Genomic DNA, 23267 nt, shown 5'->3' with positions numbered 1-23267 from the left:
TGCACTGGGTGACACGGTTGTGCAGAGATGTAGCCGGGAGTCTCTCCTCTTGTGTCCCACGGTGTGTCACCCTAAGGGAGCTCTCCCGCTGTAGAGCCGGCAGCGATGGTAGGAGGTGCTCCGTGCACTTAGGAGTTCACAGCCGCAGGTGCTGGTGTCTAGAAAGACTGGAGAGAAGTGTTGGTTTAGCTTGGGTGTCAAAATTCTGCTTGACCACCCATTACCGCTTGAGAAAAGGAGAAATCCAGTTTTAAGATTGTTGTGGATAAAGGTTCAAATGAGGATTTTTGGTAAATAACAGATTTTGTTAGTACTTTTTCAGTCTCTTCAGTAATGGAAATTCCTTTTGTTTTTTTAGGTTTAAGTCAAGACAGGTCATTACATTTGCATTTTGTTACACCCATTGAGTCATTGAATCTATTGGGTTTATTGTATGAATGATCCAAAGATATGGAGCAGAAGAGTTTATTTCTGGCAAAATACGACATTTTTAGCACAAGTTCTCTCATTTGTTAAATAATCATATTGTCATGTAGTACTTGCAGAACAATATTTTGTTATGTGAAAGCAATGAATGAAAATAAGGAATTAGTGATTCAGGTAACTACCAAAAAAGGTAGTGACTAGCTGTTAGTGATGTCAGTGGGTTTCATCAGAGACTAAAGTGATATTTTTTTTTTTTCTAACAGTTATACCAAAACCCGCATGGTGTGCTCAGTCATTTGTTTTCGCATGTGCCACCTCATACTTAGAAATTTTTCTGTGTGTAGACATGTTATCATGCGTGCGTATTAACTGTGGCCGTGGGGCACTAGCAAGGTCAGGAAGGCGGCCTCCAGCTTGCCTTTTTTGTATTCCCTGGGAACTGCTGTTGGCAAAACTTGCTGTTTCCTGCTGTTATTCAGTTGCTTTTACTAGTTCTGATATTTCAGTTATCTTTTCGTTGCTGAGATAGATAGCCTGCTAGAGCAGCGGGCCTGGGTCTGCTGGGGCAGGGAGTGTGGTGTGAGCAACAGGCTCGGGGTTTTAACCTTGTCTGACTGTATGGGCACTGGTCTCATTTGAACTGTCTGCCTCTTCTAACTGGTGGAGGTAAACCTGGCTAGGTTTTGATCCTCTAAGTCACAATTTCCCACAGTGTTCTCCTGGAGAAACTGGCTGCTCATGGCTCGGGTGGGTGTACGCTTTGCTGAGTAAAAACTGGCTGGATAGCTGGGCCCAAAGAGTGGTGGTGAATGGAGTTAAATCCAGTTGGTGGCCGGACACAAGTGGTATTCCCCAGGCCTCAGTATTGGGATCAGTTCTGTTTAATGTCTTTATCAATGTCCTGGATGAGGGGATCGAGTGCACTCTCATTAAGTTTGCAGACGACACCAAGTTTGGCAGGAGTGGTGATCTCCTTGAGGGTAGGGTGGCTCTACAGAGGGATCTGGACAGGCTGGATCGATGGGCTGAGGCCAATGGTATGAGGTTCAACAAGGCCAAGTGCCGGGTCCTGCACTTGGGTCACAGCAACCCCATGCAGTGCTTACAGGGTTGGGGAGGAGCGGATGGAAAGCTGCTCGATGGAAAAGGACCTGGGGGTGTTGAATGACAGCCATCAGACTATGAGCCAGCAGTGTGCCCAGGTGGCCAAGAAGGCCAATGGCATATATCAGGAATAGTGTGGCCAGCATGACTGGGGAAGTGGTTGTCCCCCTGTACTTGGCACTGCTGAGGCTGCACCTTGAATGCTGTGTTCAGTTTTGGGTCCCTCACTACAAGAAAGACATTGAGGTTCTGGAGTGTGTTCAGAGAAGGGCAACAAAGCTGGTGAGGGGTCTAGAGCACAAGTCTTATGAGGAGTGGCTGAGGGAACTGGGGTTGTTTAGCCTCGAGAAGAGGAGGCTGAGGGGAGACCTTATCACTCTCTGCAACTACCTGAAAGGAGGTTGGAGTGAGGTGGGGGTTGGTCTCTTTTCCCAAGTAACAAGCGATAGGACAAGAGGAAATGGCCTCAAGTTGTACCAAGGGGAGTTTAGGATGGATATTAGGAAACATTTTTTCATTGGAAGGGTTATCAGGCATTGGAACAGGTGCCCAGGGAAGTGGTGGGATCACAATTCCTGGAGGTGTTTAATAAAAGGGTAGATGTGGTTCTTAGGGACATGGTTTAGTGGTGGTTTTGGCAGTGTTACGTTAATGGTTGGACTTGATGATCTTAAAGGTCCATTCCAACCTAGACAATTCTATGATTTCTAAGTCCATTATATATTTGTTCATAGATTTACTCAATTTTTAAGAAGTCTCCTATCTTGGTGTTTAGTTACCCCCAAAGTCAGGAGTATGGAAGCAGTTGTGTTAAATGTATGCCAGGTGAAATGCATCCTGATTTGTCAGCTGTTGGTAAGGTGTGCTGCTCCCTCCGGGTAGCACTGGCTGTTCTGGCTCTGTCAAGTTGGCTGTAGGAGGTCGGCTCCAGGAAGCCTGCTTCAGCCACCCAAGGAATTTCATGGTCCTCCCCTGCCTCTGGTGTGAACTATTTTAAGAAGTCCTGCTTTCTCTCCAGTCAGTTGGTGAAGAGAACTTGGATCACAGTTGTTGTTGCTTAAATTATGGCCGCAGTAGTCCACAGAAGGCAGTGTAGCATCCTTGTCCTTTGACTAAGAAGAAATTTGGTTAGTTTTGTAGAGCAGCAAGTACTCTGCAGCTGAGTGTTTGGGTGCTTCGGTGTGGTGGATAATGTTAATTACACATCAGTATTTTTACTGGTGTCTTGAAATGTGTTTTGAACATATACCTGAAAATATTTTTTTTTAATTTACAATGTCAAAGATTTATAACTCGGCCTTTTCCTAATTTCTTGTTGCCCTCAGGGTTTTAACTGCATTTATGTTACGAAATTTTATTCACATGATCACAGACTTTGTTCCATGAAGTCTGTTCTTTGCTCAGCCTTCAAGATGGGCTGTTCTTGGGAAGGTTGAAAGGCATGAGAATCCTTTCTTTCTTCTAAAACTTGAATGAAAGTGATAGTATAGCAGAAAAGAAAGCTGGTTTAAAATTAGGCGATGAGCGCTGGATAGGAGAAACGGCTGTAATGCAGATTTCTTTAATGATAATGCTGAGCAACACTAAAACCGTATTTTTGACAGATGATTACATAGGATGTTTCTTTGTCTGTGAACTGGGTGAGTGCTGAATTTTTAAAAATGTTCAGTACACAAAGTTGCAACTGAATTTAATGTGTACTGTTGGTATCAACAGGCTGCATAGCGGTGCTGTAAGAAGGATGGGTATAAAATTTAAAATGTTTTTTTCACCTTAGCCTTAAACTTGAAGTTTCAGTGATTCATGTGTGATTTTGTACAAGTCTCATTTTTTCCCCATCTGTAGAATGGGAGCAATGCTTTAAAGTCCTAAGAAAATGTAGGTGTAGTCAATTAACATGTCAGCTTTGTCTGTGTGATTTACCTATTTAGAGCCGTGTTCTGAGAGGCTCCTACCTACAAGGGACTTTGAGGAAATGAGTCTCTTCCCTATTCAGCAAAGCTTGGATTGTCTTGTGAGTTCAGAGGCTGCTGGTTGAGTTGTAAATGGAAAAAAAACCAACCCAACAACAAAAAAAAAAAAAACACAAAAAACAGAGGAACAGTATCTAGTTGCCTGATTCTGTGACCACCACCTAGACTCTAGCATGACCCTACTCAGCATGGGGGACAGGGTCCCCGTTGCATGAGCTGCCTACTGGTATGGTGGTTTCACACAAAGCTTCTGATTTTGCAGTCTAAATCTCTAAATGCAGATTTTTCCGTTTTGATTTTTAGTATTTTCTATGCTGTGTGTGCCATACAGGTATTTTGAAAGGAGGAAATTGACAGTGTTATTTGAGTCTAATACCTTTTTTTTTCTTAAAATGGTGTAGTACAAAAGCCGAAATAGTTCATGAGTCTTGTGGTTACAGTTAAGAGGTGAATTTACTGTCCCAGTTTAATCTGAGGGTTTTTTTTTGCATATTTGATGTTAAACTGTGGCCTCATATAAGTATATAGGGATTGAATTTCTAGTTGGTGACAATGTTATGAGTGAAATAGATTAATATATTTCAAAAGACTTAGGATTTTTTGTTTAATTTCTTATTTGTAGCATGTTCCTCACCATGTAATGGCGAAAACAATATAGGTTAAGAGTTATGTGCTGTGATCAGCAGTTTATGTCCTGTGTGCTCCAGGGAGCAGAGCATTTGCCTCGAGGGTCAGTGGGCTGTCTGCGCTGGGGAGATTTTGAAGATCATGAGGGCAGAAATGGCAGTAGGAGCTACAGAGGTAAGGAGATTAGGAAGTTCAGGGAATTAACAACTGAAACACTCTCCTATTGACACAAATACAGCTTTCAAATACCAAATGGCTGGTATTATAACTCAGAAAAATAAGATACACTTATTCTGTGAAATTGTTGGGGGGGGGGGGGGGTTGGACTGCCTTTCTACCATACAGGTGACTTCCAGACAAATTTATTTGGGGAAAAGGTGCACAATTTCTGTTTGTTCTTCATGTTTTACTTTTTCTGAGGAGTGAGGATGAGAACCCAAAACCCTGTGGGAAGGGGCATTGCTTGCTCTCTTCCTGCTCAGTAGGTGACCTCCGCTTGTAACTTCCTTTTCACTCCTTCCTTAGATAGCAGAAACTACTGTTTATTTTTGACATGTGCAATAGGCCTGTGCCATTTTAAATTCTTGCAGAACAGCCATTTCGTGGACTCAAGTGTTTAGAGCTCCTGGTTTGTTTCCTTATAACTGAATGCAGCAAATGAAATTGGCTGTACTTTCTGGTGTTTCTCTAGGTAGGTATTTCTTCTTCAGGACTGCTCCAGGCTTTCAGTGCTTTTCAGCATAAAAATAGGTAGAGAGATGAAAAGTAGTGAGCTTTTGTTCAGAGCGTGATGCACTTTTTGAGAGAATCACAAAAGTGGTGTTATCTTGTGACCTGTTAGTCTGCATTGCCAACAAGTGACCCATGAACTTGCAGTGTGCTTCTCCCTGCTCACTGACTCTTCCCCAAGGGGGTAGGGAGCGTCTGGTTTTGCAGCAAATGAAGCTGAAATGGGCAAATTCTGCTTCGCTCTTTCTGTTTGGTTACCTTTTACAGAGCTGTCTGGAAGCAACAGTAATTGCTGCAGATTCCTCTACATAGAGATGAAAAGGGAGCTGGTAAAGATAGGCAGGCAGCACGTCATCTGCACGTGTGCAGCCCAGACTGTATTAGTTTTTATCTCTCTTGACATAATGTTGTGTTCAAGGCAGATCTTTGCTACCTAGGAAGACAGTCTTTCAGTATTCCTGCCACAGATGTCTTGCGTAACTTTGGCCAAGGTGTTAGGTTCTTTCTGTAAAATATAAATAGTTTTTTCTTAACTTATAGGGGGTTTGTAAGCATAAACTTTTTCTCTGTGTATTGTATATTTATTTATCGATTGTAGTAGTAGTACAGTGCAACACAGCAGCACTGATCCTGCCCTATGGGACACTAACAAGGACTTTTTTTACTTTTGATTAACCAAAGATCTCCAGTAGGGTAAAACAATCCAAAGGGGTGCCATCATATTTTCTCCTAATCTTTCTTCTAACTTGGTAGCATACAGTCATAAACCAATGCATTTAGTTTAGTTTTTCCTTAACCAGAACATTGTTCTTAACTCTGAAGAAAGAAAAATTACTGCTTTTGACCTTGCAACTGTGTAATGAAGCTTCCCTTTCCAGGAAAAAGCTGCATGAAACCTGTATGTGATTGTTTCGGGTTTTGTGGGAGACTTAGAGAGGTTAGTATCACATCTATGCAGGCACAGACTATAGGGGTCAGAGATGGCAAGAAACCTCAGAAGGATGTATTAGTTGGCTACCCAGTTGCTGCCAAAACTGACAGTTGTCTTGAACAAAACTTTATTAAAAACACTTTAAATTAGTACTTTGTATCTCTCATTATTCTGTCACTGCAGCAGATGTTCAAATCAGATGCTGTCAGTTTTACTGAAGATGTTTTTCAGTATCTATACATTTGCTCTAAATGGACTGAATGCCTAGAGCAGTACTTTAGACAGTGAGAGTCAACTAGTCAATAAACCTGCTCTCAGATATCACTGTCTTTAGCTGTGAAGAATACAAAATGGTCAGTGAAGACTATGTTAAACCTCCTTGTTTCTTTGAAATGCTCTGGCTCTGCCAGTTTGCTATTAAATGGTAGAAGTTTGTGGTGTTGAAAAGCCACCAAAATCCTTCTGCCAAATCAGAACCTGCTCTTTGATTGCTCTTGGCCGTTCAGAATAACGTAGAGAACAATTGCATGTGAGTAATCCAGCTTTTTAAAAAAGCAGGAAAATATGATAGTGACAAGTTTCAAAGAAATGGATACCACTGCTGCTAATGAACATGCTCAGGATATCACCCATCTAGTTTGTATATGTTCAGAGTGTTGACTTCTTTGTCAGGCTAATTCTGCCTGTGGTATTGTAGCCAACATCTTGGGAAATCTGTTTTTAGCAAATTTTTTACTATTGAAGCTCCTAGAGGGAATAAGTCTTTAGTTAGACAGAGTAAATCTTTTTAAGTAGGGCATTTCCAGAGGGGTATTATTCACTGATGCTACTTTCCTGTGGAGTATTTTTTGTAGTGACTTTTCTGATTGATGTAGGAGGGCTCTCATGATAGTGAAAGATCTTGCAGTTCAGGATTTCGACGTAGGAAGTACAATCTGATCTTACCTAACTCAATATTGTTTTTAAGAGCCTATAGGGGGGTTACTGGACATGGAGAGGGATTTTGGATGTGGGGAACTCTTCTTCCGAGTGGACTGTTCTGCTCTTGGGCACAGCAGGTGTTTCTGTTACTATGCCCATGAACTGATCTGTTGAATTCAGTTTTTGTCTAGTTAAGGTGTGCAGAGGAGAGGAGAAAATATAGTGATACCAATTTTCAAAATGTAGCCTGCTTAGTGATTTTGAGGGGAGGCAATTCCAAGAAAAACAGCTTTCAAGATAATAGTAACGTATACTGCATGTTCTTTCATTTGTCCTTTTCCCCTTCATTCATCATGCTAAATATTATTCAACAGACTCAGGAAGGACCTTGTCGTGGTTCTGTTGCTCATAGCAGTATTTGCTATGCTAACGCTTCCTGTTCATGGTGCATGTGGAGTTACGTTAGGAGTTTGGGAACTGGATAGGTAGATGCCATGTTGAATGTTCCATGCTATATCTTATCTTCTCTTTATTAATTATTCTATACTTGCCATCTCCTATCATTAATATGTAAAAAAATCCTGCAAAAATAATGCTCTAATAATATCTGGGGCAAGATGGGAAAACTTTGATCTGTGAAGAATTCCTTCAGGAAAAGCTAGCATAAAGAAAAGTCTGGCTAAAGACTGACCTGTTACAAGGACTCACATGCCAAATAAAACTAAATGTCAACTTGTTTTCTGAATAATGAACGGGATTGGAATGAGACACAGCATGCCATTGTTTTGGTGAATATTGTGAAAAAGCTTCAGTAGCTTTCGAACCCATCAGCCCCATTGATTGTTAGACAGACTTCAGTCTTGAAAGCTGTCATAGACATGCACGTTATTGTTTTTCAGGTTTGGGATGTAATTTTTAAAGGTGCTCTGTCAGTTGGGTTTTTTCTTTCAAGTCTTTCTATTGCCTACATTAGTGCTTGTCTTTCTTAGGTACTGTGCTGCATCTCAAACAGGCTGTGTTTACACCTGTGCAATAGGTTTGTTGCCTGTGGTGTGGAAAGAAAGTGCAATTACTTATATACAGTATGTAGGGAAAATGATGTCACTCAGAAATAAGAGCTCCCCGTTGCTTCAGGACGCCCGTGCGTTGCTTTTGAGCCGTGTGTGGCTTTCAGGCAATTCAGTTGTACTTCCAAGGGGTAAGATTGGTAGAGGGACTCGTCAGAAATGAGGCATCACCGGTTTGTCTTGGACATAGTTGCATGCCTGGTTCAGCCCCAGTTACAATAGAATAGACCCTTGGGGAGCTGTTGTCCTCTCTGTTGTATGAATCACTCCCTGAGCTCTGAATGAGCCATTCTGAGTTGCCATCCTTGTGGTGTATACCCACACACATGAGTATATATTGTTGGTTTGTGGCCAAATAAAGACATTGGTAGGCAGCTTGTAAATTCATCTCTGCCTCTGCTGCCTGCAGCCATCCGAGACACATAATGGCCAAGGAATCGTTAGGACGGGGCGCTTAGCTGAAAGGCGTGGAGAATTAAACATTCTTAAATTGTTATCCAAAAATGTCTCCTAGCTGATCTGGAGTTGGCCCAAGTCGTTTTATTTGTAAGTTTTTCTTCAAGGCTTTAGCAAAGGTTCCCTCGGGAACATATTTCTCTGTAATTCACTTTTCCTTTCCAGGTTGTTGGCCAGACAATTGAAATTCAAAAACTGGCAGCACAGAGGTGAAGTCTAAATATCATTACATTTTTTTTTAGTGTTAAAGAATTGATTTCTTTTGTAGAATAATTTGCAGAAAATTACTTATCTATCCAGCAGCCAAAATTTTCTTTCTTTTAGATCAAATTTCTGGACTGTTGAACTGTTGGGAAAAGGGAAATAAACAACCTTCAAGTCGCATTTTAAAAAAGCAAGCCACGCTCATTTGGGAAAAATCTTCATAAAAGACTTTTAAAAAGAAATAGGCTGCATCTTGGGGAGATGCTGTTTTTTCAGCACCAGAAGAATTAGTGTTGAATGGTAGAGTCCAGGTAACCCAACAACCTAACCTATATGCTCTTCCTCATCAGCTCTTCAGTTCATGGGAAAGCTGTCAAGTTGTTGTGTTTGGGGTTTTCTTCCTCCCTGTCAGAAAAACCTTATTTTCTCTACTTTGTATTTTAACAAGTTTGCATCTAACAATTGTACAACTGTCATCAGCAGACACAAATTTTATAAAAGCACATTGGAAGTGTTTTTTCAAATCATATTTTTCAAAACCTGTTGTTTTCTGATGTTTATAGGGAAGATTTTTTTTCTTATAATTTGTTAAATTTACCACAGTTGTGCTTTTTTAAGCCAAAATTTGCCAGTTATATTGTTTCCTTCCCACAGGTTTTGTGTAGACTAAAGCCTGATCTGTCTGCCTGCTAATTAGCAGGCTTTTTCCCTCCTTACTTTTACCCTGCAGTCTCCCATAATCTGCAGTCACCTTTCACTTGCCCACATCCCTTTGCCCATTCTTTCAGACACAGCCTTGCTCCTTTTAAAAGGATCAGTTTGTGGAACAGAAGTTCTCTTTAGATTACTAAAAAAAGCATTTTAAGTTTACCTAGGCACCTTAGCAGTGGTAGGGGGTGTGTTTGTTAGGAGGCAGAAGTGCCTAAATAGAGAAGGTAACTTCAGTGAGAAATACTAATTTCATACTTCTTTTTCTGTGTGCTTCAGTGTCACCATTTCTGGGATTGAGAAATGTTGCATTTTCACTGTGTATTTAAAAAGACTCGGGATTAATTGAGTGGATTTTGTTCTTTCCTGACCATGGATTTAGATACGTGTGTCTCTCATTAGGAATTTCTTATCACTGAAGATCTTTTCAAACAGCTACTTTCACTTAAACACCAGGATGTATTTTCCCCCTTTTCTATTGCATCTGCTTCTGCTATTTGACTGCAGCTACAGTGAAGGTTTTAAACTCTACGTAGTACCCTGTACTTTTTCATGTCATCTATTGTTTGGAGGTTATAGTAGCTATGTAGTCCTCTGTAAAAGAGGTTAGTCCTCTTGACTGGAAAGCCAGTGATTATAAGCATTTCTAAATTTCCAGGTTAAACTTTGTCATGAGTAATCAGTAGCTGTTTGTTGTTACTCTAAGTATTTTGGAAGAGCTGGAACCCTGAGGTCTTGGTAAACTGTGTCCTCTAGGATTTGGTTGTGTAGCTATTGTTAGGAGGTAAATACAGTTCAGGGATTTTGTTTGTTTTATTTTAAATCTCAAAGATTGCATCTTGCTGTCTGCCCTACTGACTATTGATTTAGGTTGAGTGGGACCTTCTGGACTTCTGAGGCTGCAGTACTGAATGACTGTGACCTCGGGACTGTGATTCATGTGGGATGGTGATGCTCTTCAAAGCCTTCCGCTAAGGGCAGGCTGTGTTTTTGCTGTTACCTTGGAATTGAACTCGCCTCAAATTACTGCTGCTTGGCTTTATGCTATCATACTAGCATCTCAACTTGTTTTCTTAGCACGTTAGTAGTTTTCGAGGCAGTTTCCAATTCTGTTTTCTGTGATTCCCCAAAACATGCTGTGGAAGAAAGACTAATCAAGACATGGTTTAGCAACAGAGGTCAACTTTGTGGGTTTTTTTTTTTGATTCATTTCTCAATCTCACAGCCCAAAGGTTCTATTTTAAATGGAATGGGTGTAATTTTTTCCAATTTAAAAATCAAGAAATTTGTATTCACTTTGTACATTTTGGTGTCTTAGTGTATTTTGGTTTTCCATTCTTTTTTACTTGATTAGACTTGTATTTTAGAGCTCTGTATGTTCCTTCACTGACAACTTTGTATTCTGGGTTGCTTTATTCCGCATTGGCTTTATGAGGTACTGAAGCATATATAAACTGCAATAAATAGAAAGTTCTACCATTAATAGGAAGACACCTTGATCAACATGATGATGACTTGCTAGCGTTTACCTAACTACGAAATAGTTTGTTACCGAATAGTTTGTTTTCTTGGAGGCAGAATTGTTAGCTTCATTACCTTTTTTTCCTGGAGAATGAAAAAGTCCCTTCTGGTTGATTCTGGAATAAGGGAAGTCCAGAGTTTCAGAAAGATAAGAGAAGAATGAAGTTGAATATATGGTTTAGTTGCTTTGGTGGTTTGTTTTTTTTTTCCCCAAATAAGACAAGAGAGTAGCTCACTTAAAAGGAAATAAACGTGCATGCAGAAGATGCATCTTCATGTTGGTGAAAGAAGACAAGTAGTTCTGTGAGCAGCTTTTTTTTTTTTTTTTTTTTTTTTTTAGAGACTGCTTAAGGATTTTAAAACCTGGATTTTTTAGTCATTTTCTGTAGTTTGTTTTGCATTTGATATTTTAAAGCTTCCCTTTTCTCCACTGGTACACATGTATTCTAGAATGACAAGAGCTGTCATATTCAATTGTTATGAAGTTCAATTATTAGAGCGTCAACATAATGGGATAAATGCATATTTAGAATATTCCAAATTGAAATAAACAGTTACTTAAGGGCTTTAGGGATTGCATTGTAATGCTGTTAAACAGTGGTTTCTGTACTTGGAATGGTTACCATGCTTAAAGTCTGGTGTTTGTAACTTCAAAGATTGTTTGATACATTTAAAGGAATTTTTATTAAAAAAAAAAAAAAAAAGAAAAAACAAGTGCAAAAATCTGCTTTGCAGGCTGCTTTCTTTTCTTGCCATTTGAGATGTGTACCTTTCCCCTGCTCCCCTTTCTTTTTCTACCCTTTCACCCTTTTAGCTGAATATTAGTTAGATTTACTGATCTAAAGTATGCTACTGTCAGTGAAGAGACTACGCGATGGTAATAGTATCAATGTTAATGTAAAGTGTCCCTAAAAATATGTTGGACATAATTCTCATACCACGTGTGTTACCATAAAATCTGAATACCTACTAGGAGCACATCAGGATTGATTTACATTTGGGCTATTTTTGAACTGTCGTCTTCTCATCAATAGATAGGTCTCCGCGTTGACGTATTTTGCTTTGGCATTAAAAGCTATATGCATATAAGTCTGTTAAAGAAACCAGACCAAACCAGTATGCCTTTCACTTAAGTGAAAGGTAGTTTGTGCTGGCCTTGAATTCAGGAGAAGGGGGCCTCAGTCTAATCTGGAGGGTTGTTCTAAGAAGAATCTGGCTTCTGCATAATGAACTTTATCTTTATTGTGGAAAGCTGACAATGTGTGAAGCTGTTGATCTTTCTTCATCTTGAAGCTGTAATTGATTGCCAGATAACAAGAGTCCATTCAGGGTAATAAAAGAGTCGAGATGAAGATTGAGTCTTGGAGCTTGATTCCATATTTAGTGGAAAAGAAAAACATGTCTGATCTGTCAAGCCTTTGTGTTTGGGTCTGCAACGCTACTCTGTAGTCCACCAGTGTTCAAGATAGAGATTGCAGTATGTGTGTATCCCAAAAGATCCAGTTTTAGGAGGTGAAGACTTGCAGTTGCAACTGCTGAACCTTTTCTCCTAAAATGTGAATTTTACTGAAGTATGAGCACGTATTTGATAAATAACTGGATCATTTGCCAGCATTTGTTATTTGGAGGTGTGGGGCTTTGGGGTACAGGCTTAGTTGCACTTCATTATTTTCTGGTCACCAGTTCTGAAAAATTCAAACTACAATCAAGAATTCTCCGATTCCTTACATCTCTGTTTGCTAAGGTAGAATATGGTGTAATTTGTTGTACGGAATGACATGAAAAAGCTTATAAAATGCTTCTTTGAACTTATAACTTTGACTTTTGACATAACCCATTGCTTAACAAATTCTCAGAGGAGTTTGGAGTTCTTTTCAAAAGAGTTCTTGCAAAAAGTGTCCTTTTCAGGACAAGAAATCTGTATATTTTATATTAGCTTTTAGAGGAGAGGCTATATATGGTTCTGAAAGGTAAATTAATATGGGAGATACTACTGCTCCCCAAAAATACAAGAGCTAGGTAGTGTTGATAACTTAAACAAAAAAAATTACTAGAAGCAGCATTCCAAAATCTGTAGTGGTTACAAGAAATAAAGAAAAGTAGTTTTTTAGGCTTCTACTGTAAGTTTTGGATAATTTTCCAGTTGTGCTCTTTGGAAGGTAGTAGAAGTTTGAATGGCAGTGAGTGGTAGCAATGCAAGTCTTCCATTTAGCGTCATCGTAAATATGTTGTAAGTAACGTGATTGCGTGTCCTTTGACTTAGCAAGTTGGCTTTCAGGGGTAGGAATTAAGTTAGTTCAAGTAAGAAGTCTGAGTATATTTTCAAAACTGTAAGTTATGTTGATCTTGTGGGCAGCAAGGTGTTCTGTCAGCAGAATGATTTATAAATTCTGGTGGTTTTGTCCCTTACATGAAGTGTCTTAAAGCTCATGGCACCTTTAAAAGTAGGTAACTCGTGCTGAGAACTGAAGGATTGTACAGAACTGCGTGTTCTTGAAAAAACAGCTGTGTGTCTGGGAGTGAATGGTGTATTTTAAATTACAGCATGAATGAGGAAGGCAGTTTAATAGATCTTCCTAGGATTTGTTCTGTGTTGAAAGAAGAGTTGAATCCAGCTTTTCTTGTCTTGTCCTCCAGACCACAAGGATGGCAGAGCATGTGTTACTTCTTGGTTCTGGATATTTAACAACAACAACAAAAACCAAACCAAAACCCAAACATAACAACAAAAAACACTCCAGGAGAAATAACAATGAGAATAGAGTACATTCATTAGTGTGTATAGGCTCTAAAATCTGAGCAGAAAAAAAAAGAAAGAAAGATTGTATGTCACCTGTGCTGTGGACTGCCCCTCTACCTGCTAAATTACCATTCTGACTGGTGAGGTAACCCAGGAGTGCTCATCTGTTTAGTGCATTAATATCTAGATACAGTACGAGACCTGCAGTAGCAATTTTACCCTGCAGCACTTTGAATGAGCCTTAGGTATCCACAGTGATTATTGCTTTCCTATATTTCATGAAATAAACAATGTAGGGTATGGTAGTATCTGTTTCTGTAATATACACATGGTTTGTAATTGCTAGAATTACATCAGTAATTTAAGCTCTGAACTTTTGTGGGCAATGACTATCAAGTAGGCTAGTAAATCAAAGTATTGCTAGTCCTGTCTCATTAAATGGGTTACTTTGATAAACTAAAATTGGTTATTTCAGAGTAGCATGCACTTAAGCATGTTTACTTTTACGAAGCAAAACGATAATCATTTAAACTTTCCTGACAAATCTGGTGTGATTAGTTTCTTATACTTTTTTAGAGCAATACTTTCCCATTAAGGTATTAATTACATACATACTAGGAAAGGTATGCTGTACGCATCTACTCTTTTTTTTTTTTTAAAAAGCCTTATTGCACAATGTGTAAATGCAAGAAATATTTTTTGTGCATATGAGAAGTGTACAATTTGGTTTTGAAACTCTTGGAAGCAGTACACAAACATATTTTGGGAAGCAAGAGTTTAAAGAGGATTCCTGATTGTTCTGCACTGTGCATACCTGTAGTAAAATAGTCTTTACCCTAGAGAGCTTCCAATCTAAAATATGTAGAAATTGGAGGAATTTTTACTAGGCAAGTTTAAAAGCGGTGTTACAGTGGCTGATAATAAGCCAGCTGCAGTTTCAAACTGGGTAATTCCCATGCATTGCTGGAAAAGAGACCTCAAGCTCCATATGTGGCTCCATTTGGGTAAACTCCCCCACCTCCAGAAACAAAATGTGGTATCTTCAACCTGCCACTTGCGGTCTGATTTTTCAAAAGAAGGCTCTGGCAACAACACATTTCCACAACGTCTCTCCTTCCCAGACATTTTTCTCTTGGTGTGGCTTTCTTCCATCAGAGGAGATCTGGGTACGGGGCTCTGTGGTAAAGGAGCACTGACACCACACTCACTGTCATCTACCTTCCTACGGGATCAAGGGCAATTGGAATTAGGCAAATAGCACAGCCGGTGCTTTCCCTACCAGAAAGGTTAGCCACATGGCCAGGAGTGGCCAAAATGTGTGGTACAGAATGGTCTGTCTAGTTCTTGAATGTTAAAGATTTGTGAAATACCTGGGAGTCGTACAAGAAAGTGTCTCATGTCTTATTAATGGTGAGGAAAGCTATGCTGATGCCTTTGGTTGTCAGGGTGTTTAGCTGATGGGTAGAAGTTCATAAGAGCACTTAAACTTTACAAACTGTAGTTTTCATGAAAAGGGAATTTCAGAAGCTTTTTTTCATAGCATCATTTGAATTCTACATAGTTATTACTTGCAGTCCTTTCTCAACTGCTGTGTTGTCCTGTGGGACTGAGAAGCACAAACTTGTGTCTTAGTTGAAAAAAATGAGGCTGTATCACTTTATATGGTACTTAGGGGATATGCTATTAAAACAGTTTATAAAGACTTTGGCATTAAATACCTTATTTAAAATGAAGCAACTGAAACATTTCCAATTGAAGATAAACTGAATGTTCAAGTAGTTGAAGAGATAAAAACAAAGAACGCAGTTTGCGTAAATACGGAAGACTATTTGTCTAGCTCATCTTTCAGACTCATTAAACAGCCATAAGTGATTTAAATATATTTAAATTAGAAAGCTGCACATCATGTTGCAGCCTACTCATGTAGGCTGAGCTCATCAGAAACTCCTTTTGTTTCTCCATTTCCTTCCACCTTACTTTCCCTGCTGATGCCAGCAGCACTGCTTTACCTCATTTAGCAGGGCTCTGTTGGAGGCACCACCTGTGCAAGGGTCTCTGTTATTCTTGGCTCCTTTCATATTGCTGATCCCGCTCCTTGCTTCTCAGCTTTTCGAACCTCCATATAACCCTGCCTTCCCTTGCACATATTGGGGACCGTGGTCTACCTTCACATTTATGTTTTTTTCCTATGATTCTTTTTGTCTTGGACATTGGTATGTTGATAGCCTAAACAATTAAAATAATACGGAAATGTGCACTCACAGCCCAGAAGGCCAACTGTATCCTGGGCTGCATCAAAAGAAGCATGGCCAGCAGGTTGAGGGAGGCGATTCTGCCCCTCTATTGCACTCTCATGAGACCCCACCTGGAATATTGTGTCCAGCTCTGGAGCCCTCAACATAAGAAGGACATGGACCTATTGGAGAGGGTCCAGAGGAGGGCCACAAAGATGATCAGAGGGCTGTAGCACCTCTCCTATGAGGACAGGCTGAGAGAGTTGGGGTTGTTCAGCCTGGAGAAGAGAAGGCTCCAGGGAGACCTTATAGCAGCTTTCCAGTATCTGAAGGGGGCCTACAAGAAAGCTGGAGAGGGACTTTTTACAAGGGCATGTAGTGATAGGACGAGGAATGATGGCTTCAAACTGGAAGAGTGTAGATTTAGATTAGATATCAGGAAAAAAAAATTCACTACGAGGGTAGTGAGACCCTGGAACAAATTGCCCAGGGAAATTGTGGATGCCCCATCCGGGGAAGTGTTCAAGGCCAGGCTGGATGGGGCTTTGAGCAACCTGGTGGAGTGGGAGATGTCTGCCTATGGCAGAGGGTTTGGAACTAGATGGTCCCTTCCAGCCTAAACCATTGTGTGATTCTATGAAAACAAAGGGATTTCAGAATTGGGAGGTTTTATGCTGGAAAATATTTTGCTCCTGTCAGCTAGTTTTTTAATCTATAAATAATTGCCTGGTTGGCGTATCGCACGCTGCAGACTCTGTGTCTCTTGTACACCTCTAACAGGTTCTAGCTTTCACCAAAATTGACAAGGCTATCAAAAATTTGTGGAATTCATTGAGTGCATTTGTTATTAGGTAACAGATGGTGAATCATTGTCAAGTTGAGGGTATTAGGCCTTTCTTTGTATAGGTATGTTTGGCTTGTTTGTAAAATATTCCACTGCAAATATTAGGGAATATAATGAAATTATTCATCTCTTTTAGGAGCAATGGATGAGCTTCATAGCCTGGACCCAAGAAGACAAGAACTGTTAGAGGCAAGATTTACAGGAGTAGTAAGTGGCAGCACTGGGAGTACTGGAAGTTGCAGTGTTGGAGCTAAAGTAAGTTCTAAGCAGTCATTCAGATCTGCCATCTTTGAAATACTAATTTATCTCACACTGTCTCTCTTGTGTATTGCCCATGTGATTTAATTGCAAAAAGTACTGGGTTGGAAGAGGCTTTCAGGAAAATCCTTGTTAGTCTGTTATTTTGCTTTGAGATAGGATTGTTTATCCTGAACCTATGATGTGGACGTAGAATTTTCTTTAAAATACCAAAGAAATAGCTTACACAGGCCCTTTTGTGGTTTTCCAGTAGTGCACATGTGATTGGAGATGGAAGTTTTTCCCAGTACTTAAGTGGAGTTGTCCCTTCTGCAGATGGCCAGCTACTTAGAGTTTGGCTTGAGAATAGTCACAGGGAGTCTGGTGTGACCTCCATTTTTAAGATTAAAGTTGCTGGAAGACTAATATATCTAGATTAACAAAGCCAAATTCTTTCAGCTTTTCCAGACGTACCGATTTACCTACTTTCATGTAGACTTTCTGCAGTCCGTCTGTTAGTATATAAACCAGGATGTAACACTTGAGGAAAAAACTTACGAACATTGAGTAGTGGGGCTTAATTACCTTCTATTGTCATATATTAATCTCCAGTTGATATGTCTGCAAAATAAATTTGCCTTTATTACTAATTCTAGTCAAGTTACTAGCTTCAACTTCCAAGACTGATTTCTGCAATACTATTGCCTAGCCAGCGGTATTCTGTTTTGTATTTGTGCATTTGAATGTTCTTCACCAAGTGTAGTACTTAATAAACTGATGTTAAAAAGATATAATACTAGTTTTTAGGCACATTTCCCCGATGACCAAAGTACTTTTGAATGCCGTTTCCAAAGTGTTTGCAGTGTCCTCATATTTTAAGTATTTTACACAAACTTGGTTAGTATTTTTCAATTCCTATTCCACATTGTAATTACCAGTCTAGATTACAGAACAAAATACTGTCTGATAGCAGACATTGAAGAAATTTCTGGAGACATGTGATGTAGTGATGACTATTAACAAACTGTAAAGAATTGAAATTGGTGCATAGTGATCTTGCATCATATCTTCTTAATTTGTTTTTGAGAGTGACACGAAGGTGACTATCAGAAAGCTGTAAAAAAGATGACATCACTTCTGTTACTACAATCTTAAGAAGTGGGTTAAATGGTCAGGGGAAGGAATTGGGTTGGATTGACAAAGTAGGGTTGATGCACTGTTGTTTTTTATTTAATTGCCATTTATGGCAGCAAAAATGTATACTTGCCATATCTTATGATTAAAATCAGATAGAGACAAGCCCAGTAATTCTGGCCCATCTTTGTTTCTTTCTTCCTTGGGTTGTCTAGTACTACTTACTCCCCTAATTTATTAGCTCATTATAATTGTGCAGGTGATTGCTCATAATTCAAATGACTGTTTGTCCTTTTTCATTACTAGATCTGTACCTTCTTTTAACTTCATTTAACTTTTAGTGTAGTTATAAACCATTCTATTAGTTTTTGATACAGCTGTGTTGGTTCCTTGCTTTATTGCCAGTCTTTCCTCCTCAGAATCTGTCTACTGCTATGTGTATAATACATTTTCTTTAAAAGTAATTATCAAGTTTCTTGGGGTTCTTTTTCTTTAAACTTTGATCCCCTTTTAGTCGCTGCTTACCATTTCTGTTAATCTGTTCAAGTCTTTTTTTGTAGTCTGTTGTTCAGCTGATTTCACTTTTAGCCAAATTACATTCCACGTTCAGGTTCTCAGTTGGTTCATCCAAATTAGCCAGAAAAAAAAAAAAAAAATTAAGAGCTCATTTCCTTTTTCACTCTACCATGTAAAACATAAATTTCTTGTCCATGACACATTCCAAGATCTCGTCAAACAGATAATTGTATCTCATCCAGTTTGTTTCCAAATGGATGGCTGGATAAAGTGTTTTTGGTTTTTTTTTTTTTTTTTTAATACTACCAAATGCTTTGATAATTGTTTGCAGAAGATACTACTACCTTTGTCTTCTGATGGATGCAGATCCTCACCTAATACACTGTTCTTACTACCTTTGGCCAGAAATATTCCGCAAATGATCTTCAGTATACAGTGCAAGATCTCTTCTTTTTCATGCTTACTTTTTATTTGGATTTGGGAGGCAGGGAGGTAGAGGGGAATACTAATGTCTAGTCCTGTGATTTTTACTGATCCAACCATCAGTAAAGTGACAATTATATCAATTTTGTTTGTGTTTCTTTTATTTCTGACCATTCAGTGTATCCAAGCAGATAAGATGAAGTGTAGTAACTTATCTGGGCTGTGTTTGGAATATGCTTTTTTTGGTTTTGTTTTTTAATATAGTCTTCAGTCTTGGTGGGAGATGTTGAGAGAGGCTTATCTGATTTTTATTAAAAAACCTGATGAAACCTTTTTGATCTGCTGTGCAGAGGTAACTGGGAAAATGTGATGTATAAATATCATCTCTATCGGTCTGCTTTCACCTTGAAGGCAAAAATGAAAAAACTTCCTCTCTGTGTACATACCCAAATGCACATGTACCAAATTCTCCTTTTCCTAACCTATCAAGACAACACAGAGGTTGCAGCTGTACTTGCTAGTTACTTTTGGAAACATTCTAGGTCATTATTCTTCTAGTAATTAAATTGAGATGGACTCTTATTTATTGGGACTGCTATTTTGAAAGCCTACCGTTATCTACTGTTTTGCTGAAGAGTTTTTGGAATTGTTGGGGAAAAAAAAAAAGCCCATCATCTTCAAACTTTTTCAGTAAGCAAGGTAGGAAATGTGAATATAGGTTACTGAGATTATTGTCTTAGCTGACTCCAATGACTGGATACTGAGACATTGCAAGGAAGAGTATGTGTAGACGCTTCTGTACTAGAGACTGCCTGGGGGGGGGAGGGGGTGGGAAATGCACATGGAAATTCTGTGGTTTTACTAAACATTTCTCCAGAAATTTAAATTCAGAGGTGATCTAGTTATTCAGAAGATGTCACAGATCAGTATTGTCCTGCAAACCGGGTGCAGTGCTGGAATTTAATGCTTCAAAGCAAGCTGAGTGTTTGCCTTGGAACTAGTTGTTGTTTCGCTTCGAAGTATTTGTTCTGCCTTCCTATATGGAAGAGAATAATCCAGCGGTATTTTTTTTCTTTTAATAAAAAGAAGGTCAACTGATGTTGGTATTTTTTAAGTGAACGTGGAACAGACTCTTCCAATAAAATGCACTTGTTGCCATTCTGTGTTCAAAAGATCTCTGAATAAATCAGCCTTAGAAAATTTCTAAATAAATATTGTAACTTGAGACTATTTCAGTTTTTATCTTTTTTTTTTTTCCCCTCACTAGTCTAAATTTATTGCTTTGGGAGAAATGGTTTGTTTTAGGAACGTAGAATACTATTCTCAATCAGTTGTAATTTTCTGTCATTGAATGTATTAAAAAAATAATCTCTGCTGTAGCCCAGTTATCTGTCTTGGAGAAAATGAAACCCTCCTTTTCTCTGAAAAATGAAAATTTTTAGTAGTCACCAGCACTGTTAGCAATATTGGCTTTTTAAGACCATTCTGTAGAATCAATTGGTAGGGTTTTTCATTGGATGTTTTGCTGTTCCCGCATAAGACTGAAATATTTTTGAATGTTCTAGGGTTTTACTTGGTGTAAAAGCAATCGAAATACAGAATTTACTGTGCCCTGTCAAAACATACACCTATCACAAGTGGTCACAAGTGCTCTATTGTTATCAATTTTTCCTTGCAAGCACGAAATTTTATTACTGTTACTTGTTATAAATGTGTGTGATAATAGTAAGTTAGTTGTTTTCTAAATCTGTGTATAATGTTTAGTATTTTATTTGTCTTGGTAGGCTTCAACAAATAACGAAAGTTCAAATCACAGTTTCGGAAGCTTGGGATCTTTAAGTGATAAAGAATCAGAGGTAAGCATATGGGCCGGATTCATTATTACTTTAAATTTCTAATGCTAGCAAGTCATAATTTTATATTCCACTTTGATGCCTTATTTTATATAGAAGCTTTTGAATTGAAATGCAAACTACACAGATAGGTAGGAAAAAGCATATGTTACTGAAAGGTACCATCTCTTGGAGGAGATGTGACTTCATAAAAGTTTCTTCGGGTTTTTGGTCATGAATCTAGCTGCCTCTGCTACAGTTTTTGGAGCTGAAAATGCTTAAACAGTTTGCTGTCTTTTGTCGAATAACTACTAAGGTTTTCATCAGCACAGATAAACTTTGACTAGTCTTTAGCTGCATCTTTGAAAATACTCTAGAAATGTTTGCTGTATTTTTTTTTTTTTAATATGGATTTACTGCAAGATCAGACAGGAGCCATCATCTGCATTTGTAAAAGCTGCGGTTGTCACTGTGTCACTGTGTATTTTCTTACCTAGTACCACTTCGTAATCCAAACCAGAATTCATACTCTTATTATGTTTTAATGTGCAGAGTGCAGACTTCCCTGACCAGCATTGATATAGTTGCACTAATGCAGCTCTTATAATTTACCTATTTTAGGGTCAGTGAGTCCCTCTGACAGTTCTGCCTGTGTACATCACAGATTGCATCAATAAGATTATACCCATTGTAAGCAAGAGCGTATGTCTAGCCCAGGCTAGACCCGTGTTTGAGTATGTGTCATGCCAGAGGGAGAGTTGTTTGGAATGTGCTTTCGATGTTATTTTCACATGTTAAAGCTTAATTTTGGGGCCTGATTGCTCACTCAGTCACTACGAGACACTGTCTGATATTTGCTTTTATACTAGGCTGACCAGCAGGTGAATTTAGTTGGTTCCCAACTGTTCCCCATGTTCTGTATGTGTGATTTCATGCTTTCCTCTTTGAAAAGGGCTCTGCTATGTTTTTTTTTTTTCCTCGCCCTTGCCTTTGCCAGATGGATTTTCCTTTCAACTGTATATAGACTGTTTTCTTAACCAGAAGAATCTGTCTGCCCATTGGTTTTTTCATGACTTTTCCTAGAAATACTTTGAGCAGTGTTGCAGTGATGCGTTTCTGGTGTAGGGTGGGAATGGAAACATGCTGCAATAGCCTGAAGGTTATGATGCATTATTGCAATTCCTTGGCAGAAAAGCACATCTCTGAATAGTTGAGTGATCTCAGAACACTGACTATACATGTAGTAACTTTTTGGTGCAGAAAAATGTTACTTAAGAGTTGTATACACGAGACACGAAGGCAAGGTTTTTCCAAGGCATTTAAGTTTGAAAGTTCGACCCATGTCTCCAGCCTCTCTGCACACTGTTTTAACCTCAAGCCATGCTTCTGGGTAGGGATAATTTATTATTTTTTTTAAAGTATTCTAAAACTTGGATTCTAAAATAGAAATAGACTTTTTTTCTAAAAAGTCGCTGCACAGATCTCCAGTGCCCAGTGTTCCAGGTTTCTTCTGTGTTTTTCTGAAACATGAGTCTTAATGACATTGAAAAATGAAATATGATTTCTTGACCCGTTTTCAGAAGTTGTTAGTTGTAGTCACTTAAATTATAATTTTAATACCAAATGTTAATAAGTTTTTAGAGTTTTGTTCTTAAAATAATATCTGGTTACTTATGTGCTGTAATCTATAAAAAGTACACTTAAGGTCTTAATATTGCAAACAGGTCGTGGGATTTTTTTGGGGGGGGGTTAATGGTGTGACAATGGAGGTTTCATAGTAATAGGGAGTTCCTCTTGTGGATGGTAGTGTAGAAATACAGACTTGCTCATACAGAAAGCAGTGCCATCGTTTGATGTTGAGAGAGAACTGTTGTATTACAGTACATTTTGGGAGGGAAAAAAAGTAGAAATGCAAATCTCAGAATCGTTGAAGTTAATTTCTAGCAAGAATGTCAGTTTCTGATCACATTGTGATGGTACATTCATTATGTGCTTTCATCACTAAATGGCACATTAAAAGAAAGTCTTTCACACTTTTCAAAACAAGGCAGACTTCCCACACACACCCCTAGTTGTTTTTCTGGTGTGATTTTGTTTGTGTTTGTTTTTCACTTTTTGCACACAGGATTGTGGAAAATACAACTATGAGAACGGTAGTCTTTTCTTTTTTTCTCTCTGATGGGTGTATGAAGTGGGGCAATTTATCTGAATAATAGTTTTAATTGAGATACTTCACAGAGGTAAACTTTGGCCTGCAAAATAACTTGAAACCAGGTCTATTCTGGACTTACTTCAGCATTGCGAACAATAAACAATAGCTGGATGTTTGATCTTAATATCCAGACCTGTATTCCAGTTTCTTTTTAAGTGTATACATTTTTTTTATTTTATTAAATGCTTTGTTACTGTGGTACATAGATCTTAATTTGGCTGCGTATTAGCTACTTGTAGTTAAAATAAACCCTAAATTGGCTACCTCAGATTGTGAACAAATGCTTCTGGTAGTCTTACAATATTTTTGCCTTCCCCACCATTCCTCATTGAAGTAGATTACTCCTCCTTGTTTTGGTTACAAATGTATTCTTTTATTTATAACTAGTATTTTCTCTTCTCTGTAGATAATAGTTTATTTAAAGGAGG

General features: G+C 38.6%; 1 protein-coding gene across 1 annotated transcript in view; it reads left to right on the top strand.

The window, feature by feature from the left end:
* TLK1 (tousled like kinase 1) overlaps window positions 1–23267 on the top strand; it is a 72931-nt gene that overhangs the window by 11856 nt on the left and 37808 nt on the right. The window contains exons 2-3 of the mRNA XM_082483549.1: window positions 16622–16740; window positions 20580–20651. Of these exons, the coding sequence (XP_082339675.1) occupies window positions 16622–16740; window positions 20580–20651 (191 nt within the window). The remainder of the gene's footprint in view (window positions 1–16621; window positions 16741–20579; window positions 20652–23267) is intronic.

The sequence above is a fragment of the Vanellus vanellus genome (assembly GCF_965231255.1).
Source record: "Vanellus vanellus genome assembly, chromosome: 5".
Lineage (NCBI taxonomy): Eukaryota > Metazoa > Chordata > Aves > Charadriiformes > Charadriidae > Vanellus > Vanellus vanellus.
The sequence above is the reverse complement of the archived record's forward strand: the minus strand, read 5'-3'. Positions and strand labels throughout refer to the sequence as shown.